General features: G+C 38.5%; 1 protein-coding gene across 1 annotated transcript in view; it reads left to right on the forward strand.

The window, feature by feature from the left end:
* Positions 1-13766, forward strand: part of col13a1 (collagen, type XIII, alpha 1) — a 123712-nt gene that overhangs the window by 97939 nt on the left and 12007 nt on the right. The window contains exons 28-31 of the mRNA XM_063070629.1: positions 372-398; positions 1328-1390; positions 6594-6629; positions 13660-13713. Of these exons, the coding sequence (XP_062926699.1) occupies positions 372-398; positions 1328-1390; positions 6594-6629; positions 13660-13713 (180 nt within the window). The remainder of the gene's footprint in view (positions 1-371; positions 399-1327; positions 1391-6593; positions 6630-13659; positions 13714-13766) is intronic.

Here is a 13766-nt window from a genome sequence, read left to right on the forward strand (position 1 = left end):
CTTAGACACCTTATCACATCTCCTTTCAGCTTCTCCTACTTGAAGGAGAACAGTCCCTTCTCCAGCAACCAAACTGTGTAACTAAAGTCTGTTAGCCTTGAAACCATTCTGATAAATACCTCCTGAACTCTTGCTAGGACCTTCACATCCTTTCTGAAGAGTGGTTTGAAATTTTGCGCTGAGACTGTAAGACAAAGGAGAAGAATTAGGCCATTCAGCTCATCAGGTCTGCTCTGCCATTCATTTATGGCACATTTTGGTATTAATTTTATCAAAAAGTATTAAGTTTTGAGTAGAAGTGAGTGTGTGACATTATACTCTGTATGAAATATTCATTGTTTAAAATTATGTTTCTGATCTGTTCTGTCCAGGGACCTCATGGCCTTCCAGGGACAAAGGTAATTTTAATTATTGTTGAACTACTGTTACAGTAGTATACTTTGTGTGATGCAAGAGATTACTTTCAGTGGGACCTTCCCCCTGTTTGTTCTTCAGATGAAACCTGTGGATTGATAAGAATAGAAAATATATTTGATCTTTGACCTGTAATATGTGCTGCAATAAAGGTTGAAGGGGAAAAAATTTGAGGAACACACTGGAGTAGTATTTGTCAGCTCCTGAATGACAAATGTTTTGGCCAGAAATCCACAAGCTTTCATTGTCCTCACCATTTCAACAGTTGGCTTTCATTACCCATTTATACGTTGTATTCTAATATGATATGATGTGTAAAATATTAATTAAAAAGGTGATAATTATAATAGCCCAACATATTTTTGACAGAATATGGTATAATGTTCACAAATATTAGGGATTATTTTGCTGTCTGAATGCTAACACAAGCTGATAAGCTTCAATATCTATCTTAACCTTGTTGTTACTTAATTTGTTTTCCTTTTAATTTACCAATTTACACATTGAGTCAATGTTTTACTGTACAAATCACTTTGCCATCTACATTATATATTGAGAATGTTTTTTAAAAAAAAAACTCTGCAAGTCAGGCAGACCAAATCCTGGAGAAAAATCTTTGGTCTGAAAGATGCACTCTACCTCTCTGCAAATTCTGCGTAACCTGAAGGGCACTCGGTATTTTCTGTTTTTATTCATTTGCCAACAGAAATTTGTGGCAAACTGTCAGAAGTGTAGTTTGTACATATTAGCTGGTATACCTTTTCAGTATGAACACTTGGATTTCAAAGTGTGATTCCAAAATTTGTAAACATTAGAATGTTACTCACTAGTTTTGTCTGTAAATCAGATTCATTTCATATGATGCATATGACATTGTAAAAGTCAATACACTGCAGTTTTCTCATTGACGTAGGGCGAGCCTGGGTCAGAAGGTCCCAAAGGTGATAGAGGTGATCGAGGTCCCCTGGGACTGCCTGTAAGTACTACTGCTGTCAATCTGTACTTCTGCCTTGTATCTGCCACTTTGAGACACCGAGGCATGAGAGTGTAATTAACATAGTCTTCAAATCAGATTAACTCAGTAGACAGCTAATTTGATATAAATTATCTAATGATAACTTGTGTGTGAATGCACGTTAGACTCAAGAATTTAAAACCAATAGACCAGGGGTTCCCAGCCTTTCATATACAATGCCATTTAGCAAGGGGTCCGTGACCCCAGGTTTGGAACCCCCTGTAAAGGCAGAGCAGTTTGGGGATTTGTATTCTGCTGTACAGTCAAGTGACCAGGTCCAGAGGTGAACATCTGTCTACCCAGTTTCCAACTCCACTCCGAACTCAATCTCCTCTGGGGAGAAACTGACCTGGTCGCTTTTATTCTGCCGAAATCCACCATTGCTTGTCAAACCTTGGATTGTTTTAGTGGTGCAACCCTCTCACTCACTTTTTCCATAAAACTGAAGAGTAAAATAAAACAGGCATCATGTACTGTTTGCATAGGATAGACAATAACTGGAGTTTTGAAGAGGTAAAAAAGAATTATGGTAGGTATGAAGTTAAGGACCTCGAGGATTGGGGGAAATGGTGCAAAATAGGAAGGCAGAGGAAAGGAATCAACAGTCTAATTTCCAGGGATTGATACTGGGGGTATTTAACAGAACAGGTGGACCTAAAACATAACCAGAGGCTGAATCTTTCTGAATCAGTATCCACAACATGAATCAATAGAGATGTACCATAATGGCCAGCTTTGGTGAAGAGAAGGGACCTGTGATCATTAAGAACAAAGCCATAATTTTTAAACTTGCATCATCCAAATGCTCTACTGCAGAGACCTCAGTCTTTGGCTCAACAGCTGAAATTCCTTTGATCAAAAAAAATTCAGTTCCTCCTGCATTCCCCAAATGATTTATGTGGCTTGGCTTCTTAACAGAGATGACAAAGTTGAATTGAAAGTCTCAGGAACAAATCAAAGCTAAGGCATGAAATCCTGGAACATAACACTTACTTTGGATTTCACTGATTCATTTTTTAAAGATCAAGGAGCTTTCAAAATTTAATGACAATCTTTAATCACCATAACGATAGTACTCAGAAATGATCAATATTAGATCATTCATCCCTCAAGCCTACTCTGATCTTTAGTGAGATTACATTTAGTTCCTTTATCTTTCCTGTAAAATTTCCCCATATCTGCCAATCACATATGTTGTCACAAAACTATTGAACTGACTTTTGAATGCATTGAGCACAACACCCTGCTGAATAAAGTCAAGTCTCTGCATTTCCACTCTAAGTGGCCAGCCTCTTCTCCAAGGATAATAGCTCTAGATTCTCCAGCCAAGGGGAGCAATCTCTCACAGCATCCAACTTGCCAAGCCTATTCAATATTTCTCAGTGGAATCAGCTTAACACCCTTCCAGAGAGCTCATGCCCATTCTGTTTATAATGTCAATAACAACAGGGATGATCGTCACTTCTAGATGATCAAAAGAATTTGAAGAATAGGCAGATGGAAGCACAGGCACAAGCTTTAAGGTCATTGCTAAAATAGAAGAAATGACCATGTGAATGTACTAAGCATTAAAAGTCACAGTTGCATAGTGTGTGTGTGATGAGATCAACATTAAAATAACTTCTTTCCTCCTGCATCAGGTATTTTGCTATCCATTTTATAATGGATAGAATACAGGGCTGTATCACCAACATTGGCATAATTCATTATTGATATAATGTACATGTATCATAATTCACTTTCAATCACATGGCGTGCTGGTCATACTCACTCTTTGCTAATTGTGAAGATTTGGCATTTGGCTTTTTCAGCTAGTACCAGTGACAGTTTCAGGAGTTTCCTGCTCTGACAAAACAGGTAACTCTTGGTAACTATGATGGCAGTTCCACTGAAATTTTCATGATTAATTTTTTTAAAAATTGTAACCTTGAAATATTTGATTGTATAGTTTGGTTTCTAAAAGATTTCTTGTGTGCTGATAGACATGTCAAGTCTTCATCCCTTTCAACATTATGTCATCACCTTTCATTGAGTTATGCCAACATGTGTCCCTTTTCACTGCTACATTCATTTCTTCCCCACTGTTCTTTCCACTTTTAACACTTCATACACCAGGGTGCTTCTGGCTTAGATGGACAGCCTGGGCCAGTGGTGAGTTCTGTATGTCCATTGTCTAGATAGTTTGTGCCTGCTGCACTGCCGTTGGACTGCATTGTGAATTTAACATGGCTGGAATCCATGCCTGTACAGTGGACCGTTACCATTGTAAATGAAGCATGAGAAATATGCCAGTGCATGCAACTGCTTAATTAACCTTTTGGTTTATCATTCGGATTAGGATATGCTTAAGTAATGTGATTGTCAAATGGCTACAAGTATTGCAGCCACAGTGTTGTAATTCTGGTAAATCAACAAATGTAGGAGGCAAAAAAAAATTGAAGTGCTTTAAAACAAAATTAGTTTTTTTGAGCAGCACATTGTTTTGGTTATATGTTTGACATTATCAATAGTCCTACATTTTCATATACCAAAGCAAGCTGTGGTTTACAGTAAATCTATTCTGTCTTAGTAGGTCTGAAGCATTTAATGTTGATGTGTAACTTGGGCCTGTAATCTCACTGAGTTATACTGACCAAAGTGAACCCTTCAAATTAGAGTGTAACACACCTCCAGGTTGAATGATTTGTTACACAGATTCTCAAATCATTGGGTTGAAATTCCAGTTCGGTGGACTAGAGAGGGTAAATTCCAGTTCGGTGGACTAGGCATGGCTCATTTTGTACCATCACCCTTGCTAATTTTCGCTCCCTTTAAGATTCTCCAATGACATATATGGAAACCCATTGCTACACTAAACGGCTGAGATTACACACGTTGCCCGCATAGACTTTGATAGTGCACATTCCATCCATTCACGCAAGGTAGCATTGATGCTGATTGGTTGAGAAAAATCATGAGGTATACCCCAAGAGGGACAGTATGCGCCCTTGGGAGGTAAACTTTGCAAAAGTGTTGAGCTTACTAGAGCAGCTCCCTTGTATGTGACCAATTGAATGGTCCTAGCACTAGGTACAAGATGAGCGCAAGAGACATCTCACCTCCCGTTAACTGATTCCCTTTAAGAACAAAACTAGCTTTTATCAGCATTGTTTTGGATTTCTTCATTCACTGCAAAGTGTACCTTTCTGTTCATACTTTCTTTACCAAGTAAAGCTCCCCAATAATCTTTGTCTATGGAGGATCACTGTGAGGTCAATAGAAAAAGTCGCAGGAGGGTTTGAGCTCCTGTCAGCAGAGAGAAAGTACACTTCACAGGCAAGCTTGGTTTAGGAGGTTCATGTCCAGTGCAGACACCTGAGCAGTAGTTCATATCTTTGAGCATTTGCTAACCTGAAAATATAGACACACCCTGCTTTTTAGCTGGTTCTTACCTTTCTCAGGATTATAGATTTTAACCATGGATACCACTAATATTTTCAGTTGATAATACTTCTTTTAGTAAAATAAGACTGAACATAAACACAGCTGTTCAATTTTTTTAATATTGAAAAATCACTAACAGTGTAGACTGGGGCTGAACGATTTTTTTTGTGTCTCATGCTCTCTTGAAGGCACTGTGATTTTTAAGGAAATGTCAGCCTATTAGTGCTGGGATTACAGTGAAAAATGTAGAATTAGCCCAATTCTATAAATTAGTGACTGTCGTCCTGAGCCCTTGAGCCAAATCCAGCAGACAGCATCAAGCTTCCAGAGTGGAGACTGAGTTAGTCCCTTCTAGTCATGTCAGTAGCTCAATATGTAGATTTTTCCAGGGTGCTGGAAACTATCAGAGTGCGTACATGTCACCACATACAATCCTGAGATGCTCTTTCCTGTGAGTGCATTGAAAGTCTCCCTAATCTGTGATCCTCAGCCTCAGAATATCTGGCCGTTACCATTGCTCACACACACACACACACACACACACACACACACACACACTCACACTCACACTCACACTCACACTCACACTCACACTCACACTCACACTCACACTCACACTCACACTCACACTCACTCACTCACACACACACAGTACGCTGCCTAAAAAAAAGTCAATAGAACTGAATTACTGAAGCAGTTTACAATGTATTTAACTGCTGTCTGATAATCCATCACCAAGAACATGTTTCCAGCTTTAAGTGTGTTGCATTGTCCCGCAATAGTCGGAACATTTTCTACCCTGAATCAATGCGATAAAATGTGTATTAATCCCACAGTAAATAAAAGTTAATAAAAGCTGCAAATAACGTAAATCTGAGATACGAAGAGAAAGTTGTTAGAAACACTCAACAAATCAGGCAGAGGATCAAGAAACAGAAATCTCAATATTGCCCTTTCATCAAACAGAGGGTTTCAGTGTCTCTCTCCACAAACGCTGCCTGACCTGCTGGATAGTTCCAGCACTTTGCGGATTTACTTCACATCTCTTAAAAAGCTGTGACAGCTTGTTAACGTCAATGTCCCTGTACTGACTGAACTACAGATCTTTTTGCTGCTCCTTCACATAAAGTTATCAGCAATACACAGGGGGCACGCAGAAGCACTCTTGTGCTCCCACAGGCACCTGATTCACAAAAAACGGGGAGGGTCATGCAGCCTACATTTACACCCAGATAAATGGCAATTAAACAGCCAGTTCTTCTTTTTATCTTTACCTCCTTTTTATTCACTCGCCTTTCCTGAGAAAAGAGGTGTTTGATTGTGTTTGTGTCTTGATGTGGAACAGAGGACTATCATGCCACAAAATAATAGTATTAAGTCTCCTGGTTCACCATTTCTAAATTCGCCTGTTTGGCCATGTTGAAGATGCAAGACGAGGCAAATACAATTGGAGGACAGATTAACTCGAGGCACTGCCTCCATTTATATGTTGTCCTGATCCTGTTCATTCTATTGGTGGAAACCAAGGCTTATGTCACCAACAGAAATGCCCCAGTCCTACTAAGAGAGCGCTACTTAATTTTCTTTAGGCTGAGCAACTGGTTCATGTACTATCCTCTTAATGATTTAAGTGCCCTTCTGCTCGAATGCTAGGCCTTTTTTGTTAATGGTATTGTTGCAAGCAAACAGGACTAGGTAGTGTGCTGTTCTTAAATATATAAATATATTCATTTCTATGTAGGGTGTACCAGGGCCAGCAGGACCAAAAGGAGAAAGGGTAAGAGTGAGACAAAATGTGGGGCATTGGGCTGAGGCAATTACAATTGCAAACTTCCAATGGATGCTGCATAGAATAGTAACTAGTCGAATGAAAATGCTTATGGCCAATATATTAATTCCAGGTGATTTTTATATGCAAATTTTTTTGGTATGTATTGTGATACACACATTGTGAGGGGTTGCTATAGATGTGGATGAAGCCAGGAATTAACAGTAATGAATGTATTTTACGATATATAGTGATTACTTGAACGGTGCATGCATTACAATGAGAAGCACCATTTCATAATGATAATCATTCATTAAACCTGTACAGGTGCAATGATACAGGTATGCAATCGAAAAACCTCAATACTATGTGGTAGCCTGCATCTTTTCTTTGTTCAGATATAAATGGCTTGCAAAACAGAACAAGTATCAGATTTATGGAAGTCATAATCAATGTCAGATCTTCCATCACTGGCATGAGATTTGCAGCCATTTTTGTCTGTTTAATTGATGGTGCTTTTGATTTCATGGACAGAAAAAAGAGGGGAGAGATCTCAGACAATCTGACATATGACCTGTCACTCTCTCTTCCTCTGTCTCTCGTGTTCAGAATCAGAATCTGCTTAATATCACCAGCAAATGTCATGAAATTTGTTGTTTTGTGGCAGCAATACATTGCAATACATAGTAATAAAAAAACAAATTACAGTAAGTATATATACAAATATGTAAGTAGTGCACAAAGAGAGCAGAAAAATACCGAGCAAGTGTTTGTGGCATCATTGCCTATTCAGACATTCAGTGGTGGAGGGAAAGAAGCTGTTCCTGAAACATTGAGTGTGTGTCTTCACACTCTGTATCTCATGAGAAGAGGGCATTTGCTGAGTGATGGAGGTCCTTAATGATGGATGCCATCCCTCCCTCTCTCCCTCTCGCCCTCTCCCCCTCTCTTTCACTCTTCTCCATCAGACTCTTCTGAACTCACTTCATTATATCTCTTAGTCTTTCCCTCACTCTACTCAATTACTCCTCTCCCATTTTTAAATTCCCTTTCCCTTCTCTTTTCTCAATTCCATGAGGCAGTAACATCCCATCATTGTCACCCATGTGAAGCTGTAGTTTTTTTTAAAGTTGATCCTTGAATAAACAGATAGCCAAAGGCAGAAGGCTCAACCAAGTGGCAGTGTTTGAGTTCGACAATATATCAGAGACATACACTGATTTGCTTTATTATTATTGTCAAACATACAGAGACAAACCTTGTTTTGCACACCATCCATATGGACCATTTAATCAGTGCATTGAAGTCGTACAAAAGAGAATAATAACACAATACAGAATAAAGTGTTCCAGTTGCAGTGCAGGTAGGCAATAGTATGTGATAGAAAACAATTCTTTAAAGGCCCCCTGTACACATTCTGCATATACTTCAATAATCCATTACATTGATTTAGACAACATACCACATACCATGAATTATTCTGAAAAAAAAATCAGTGCAAGTCAACAGATATACATGAAAACTGGCAGAAATCTTTGGTTCTGGTCTTTATAAAAGTACTTAAAAAGGTGAAGAGGTCACTTACCACACATTAAGAGAAAGTGAAATGTAGAGTTTGATTGTTGAAACTGTGGAGGTAGAAGCTGTAAATTGGTAACTTTTCTCACCCCTGTGTGGTCATTAAATATTTACTGAAAGGCTTTCTTAGAATGTCTTAAGGATCTGCTTTAGGAGCCGATTTTCCAGGCACATTTTTATCTTGTTGACATTAAAGAAAGCCATATGTACTGTATATCAATTACACTACCACAGCAGCACGTTTGGAAGATAACTGTAACTGTTCTCTCTGACTTCAATTACAATGCATCTAGTTCATCTCCAGTCAGGAACCTTACATAAAACCGCATCCAAGAATCTGAAGCATTGAGGCCTGCTCTATCCAGACTTGTCAGGATGAAGTGAACTTTCAAGCAATATTGAGAGTAGGATGGATGGAAGACAGCATGAGTAAAATTAGGTAGTGCTAGCAACAAATTGGGGTTTGAAGCCCATCTTTGGATTGAACAGGACATCAACAATTTAGATTCCTGGATTGAATTTCATGTGCATTTCCTTTTGGATGTGAACAACATAGATTCAATACCTTCAATACTGAGCACTGTGAATCTTCCACTTGTTTCAAGTTTTACCTTTAGTAGGAAGTCACAGACACAGTTATAAGTATGACCGAGAGGACTAAAACTGAGTGTCCTATGTGGCTTTCTATAATGTCTCCAAGACAATAAAAATGTAAAATTCAAGAGCACTACAGAACACCTCAAGACTTACTGAATGTGTCAATGGATTGGGTGAAGAACTAACCATTCAGGACCTTATATTTGACATAACTGTATCTTTTTCCTAATCTTTCCCCTAAATTCCATATTACCCTTGTTTAATTAAACAGTATGATTCTAAAATCAATTAACTGGTGAAAAGATAGCTGCACTTCCATTGCCCTTTAGGTGTAGAATCATTTCTCTACTTGATCCTTATATAATTATTCAGTAATATCTCAGTAGTAAGTCCACATTCTGGACATTCCCCCAGTGAACATGGTTTCTCTCTAATCTATCAGTTTCTTAAAACTAACTTGAAAACATCAATGAAATTTGCTATAATCTAGAAGTACAGAGAACATAGCCTTAGTTTCTATAACCTTTGTTTTTGGAGGTTGTCTATCTTTCTGTTAAATCACTGACACACTTCATTCAGGGTCAATATATCTTCCAATGGTAACATGCCTGGAACCACTCACAACACCTCCAGGTGTTCTGTAATCATGCATTTTTATAGAACCTAACATCTAACAACAAGAACACCAAACGTCTGAAAGCAAAGACCAGCATTCCATCGGCCTTTTTGTTTATTTTAACAATAGAGAAGGAGGACATTGTGATCCCTATGGGAAAGCAGGTCAAAGGTGTGCAGGTGGAACATCAGGAAGATATGTAATATTATCAGTAGCATCTCCACTTGAGGGGAGAATGAACAGAGATGATTGTAGCAACACAATAAAAGTGACCACCTAATCTCAACTTCACGAAATTCATGCTGAAGTGATCAAGTCTTTAAGAAGTAAGAAAGATACAGTATCTGAAGAGCAGTGTTCGTAAAACATAGGAGCAGAACTAGGTCATCAAGTCTGCTCCACCATTTCATCATGACTGACTTATCATCCCTCTCAACCACATTGCTCTGCCTTCTCCCCGTAACCTTTGCCACCCTTACTAATCAAGAACCTTTCAACCTGTACTTCAGATATGGTCAATGACTTGGCCTCCTGAAGGATCCATTGATCCTTGAACCTTACAGACTAAGGTAGGTTATGGAGATGCCCAGCTGTCATGGAACAAGTATCCCAATTTGAAGTAATTAATCAGAAATGAGGTTGGGGAATGGAATGACAGTAGCCGAAGGAAGCAAGCAGCCAAACACTGCATCCAGTGGTCATTAAGTATTGAATGGAAAGATAAAGGTGAGGATGAAGTCTGGAGAGGTGGGTGTTATTTCATGCTGTAATTTCAAAACCAAAAACACATAAGCAAGGAAGCAGAAGAAAATTGCCAGATTCGGTGCAGGTGTGTGTACTCATCAGTTAATGCAAAACATAAGATATTATATTTTAAAAATCTTCAGGAATTCAAGTCTGATAATCACTTAATGATAACATCTTGTTTCATGGAGTTCCTTTCTTCTTCAAGCACAATTGCTCAGTTCAGAAAGATGCCTTTGAAGTATAAAACAACGAGACATCATTGAAAAAGAAATTGCATTTGGATTAAACTTTAAAATTATTTTGTTGTTTTTGATGTCACAATATCCAGTTTATAAAACATCAGCATATGTTCAACCACTGTGCACTTTTCCCCTTCCTCCTCTATTTTTCTGCTTGAGTTGGTTCCAAGCACCCGAGGACCCTTCAAAGTGTGGTACAAAGTGTTACTTTACTTCTGTTTAAACGTACCGTGGGTTAACAGTAAAGAATCATATTCTGGAAGAATTGGAGAACTTTTATTTACAGTAATAAACAAACACGTGTTAACCCAGCCATGTGCTGGAACATTCTGGCAATCCCGCACATGCTCACTGCTCTGTCCTATCATGTACTGGCACATCATTGCATGTGATATCACCACATCTTCCTTTCCTTAAAAAGAAAAACAATTAACAATGTTAATCAAAACACATCTACAGTATATCAGATAACTGAAACTCTGAAGTTGGCTCTTTCTTAAAACCTTTGCGATTCTTTCTTAACACTGCTCCGTCCTCTGTTTGGACCAGGTATGATCTGGTCTGTGTCCATATGTTCCTTTTATCTTGTATTCTCACTGTATCTCCTTGTCCTTCAGACAAACGTCTCCCTAGATCAGTAGATTCACATTCCACTTCCATTTGTAATGAAATATGAATCTTCTTTTCTTCATCTAATTCATTCATTAACTATGTAATCTCTTTTTTATGCTGAGACTTCATCATTTCAATAATACTTCTCAATTCCTTCACTTGTGCTTTCACTTCTTCCTTATACTGTGCCCACTGTGAACGTCCTTGCTCTAGACAGTGATGAAACTGAATCTCATATTCTCTCAGTGTCTCTTTCATTAGCAACCTCCTCCTGCCATTGATCTTTCATATCATCAATTGCCTTCTATTTGGTTGTCTCAGACACTGCAGCTACTGCTTTTATATTCTCCATGTCAGCATTTCCCTCCATGAGCTAGACCTGCAGTCAAGTTACATCACCTTCTGCCGACTGTAATGAAACATTCTGTCGCTTCAGCTCTGTGTCACTATCCAAGACAAAAATTCTTTTCACCAAATTAAGTCTTTCACAGGCAGATAAACCCAGAATTGACTCTACATTTTTTTGGCACGACCACAAATGAAAGCATATGCACAATATTTTTCTGTGATACCTTTGCCACGCATGTTCCTTTAACTGGAATGTCTGCACCCGAATACCCAGTCACTTTTATATTTGTCTGATGTAACTTCGGTCTTGGCTTTAAAGCATTAAACTCAGATTCTGCAAGAACATTTACTTGCGCTTCAGTATCAAGTTTAAACAGAATATTGTTTTGATTCACTTGCAACGGAGTAGTCCAGTCATTCTTACTTAGTTTACTTTCACAAAGCACATCTATATAAAATTCCTCACCTTCGTCTTCCAGCACAGCATTTGCTTGTTTCATTTTATTTTCCTTCTTTCTACTTTCACAACAGCGTGAAAAATGATTAATCTTACCGCAGCCATTGCAAATTTTGCCATATGCGGGACACTGATTTGGACAATGTTCCTGCGCACAGTGATCACATGACTTTTTTCTTTCCAATGCCGTCTTGCTCTCTGTCGGTTTCGTCAACGTATTATTATATTTCTTGATGTTTTTGCACTTTTTTACAGCATTTACATTGCAGTTTTTGAGAAAAAGCTCTTCAGCCTGCAATGTCACGGTCTCAGAAGCTTTGCAAAGCGCCAAAGCTTTTGCAAAATTTAAATCTTGCTCTCTCAACAGCCTTTCTCTCAGAGCATTATCTCGAATGCCACAAACAAGTCTATCTTTAATGAGAGAGTCCGTGAACAATCCAAACTCATATGTTCTACTATGCTTTCTTAACTCAGTAACATACTGACCAATTGATTCAACAGCTCTCTGCACACATGTGAAGAATTTATATCGCTCATATGTTAAATTATGCTTAGGTATACAAAATAGTTCAAATTTGTCCATTATCGACTTTAAATTGAAATTATCTCCATGTCCAAAGACAAAATTATTATATACCTCTACTGTGTCATTCCCGATTACATGGAGCAAAAGCGCAGCTTAGGTTTTTTCCAATTTTTCTTCATAATCGATTGCTGATAACTACAGTTCAAACTGTTGCTTGAATATCCTCCAATTCTCAGCTACATTGCCGGTCAGCTGAAGTTTTGGTGGGGGTTGCAAACCTTCCATTTTACCGTTTACTGTTCGACCATTTCTCTTTTTTTTCCAATTATCTTCGATTCTCGATTCTCCCGTATTATTCTTCCAGAACCACTTCTGACACCATGTTATGTTACTCCCGTTTAAATGTACCTTGGGTTAACAGTAAAGAATCATATTCTGGAAGAATTAGAGAACTTTTATTTACAGTAATAAACAAACACGTCTTAACCCAGCCATGTGCTGGAACATTCTAGCAATCCCGTGCATGCTCACTGCTCTGTCCAATCATGTACTGGCACATCATTGCACGTGATGTCACCACACAAATAAGATGAGATAAGGTGGGGGTTAGGTGGAGGAGCCGCGTCTTTATAGGTCACTGACTGCGTGGCACTATCAATTTCATATTTATCCCAATGTTGACTTCAGTGGAGAGTAAAATAAGGTAGTGGCACAAAACAAATGGGTCTAATCTGAAAGGACCCCTCAAGAATTTTCAGATAAAGTTACCCCCAAGTGCATCTGGAAACTAATCTTTTGTGAGGACCATCATCCACACAATTGTGTATGGATAAACCCTCTCAGAGGCTCACACAGATGTGTTTTGATGTGTACATGCACATCCTGGCAAGAACCATCAAATAATGACTTCATATGGAGCGCTTCCAGCTTCTTTTATTTTCCCTAACCCTTGACACTCTAATCAATGATGTCAAACAACGCGACAAAACACCCAGGGTGGTCCTGGTCAGTATGTCTCAGCTCTACACAACATGATTCAATTGATTAGCAAAATAAATATTTGTAAGTGCAAATCTTGCAGCATGTGTTAAAGAAGGATAAAGTGTTGCCCATCCGAATGCTCGTCACAGAGCATAATCATGAGCACATGTACTCTGTAAGTATTTGACAGTGAAAGCAAGCTCATCCCAGTAAGGAACTTATATTTGTTGTAGCTCTAATGGAAGAAGTTAGTATCACTATCACAGGTAGAAAGAGCATCTTTTACTGTATAAACTGTTTTTTTGCTGTATTTAATTTAACTGTTGATTTTGTTTTAGGGCGATAAAGGAGAGGTGGGAATTATGGGACCAATGGGACCACGGGGATTACCTGTAAGGAAGCTGGTTATTATTTTGTGCTTTGACCAAATTTGATTTTGAGTAAC

Source organism: Mobula hypostoma, chromosome 18 (assembly GCF_963921235.1).
Source record: "Mobula hypostoma chromosome 18, sMobHyp1.1, whole genome shotgun sequence".
Lineage (NCBI taxonomy): Eukaryota > Metazoa > Chordata > Chondrichthyes > Myliobatiformes > Myliobatidae > Mobula > Mobula hypostoma.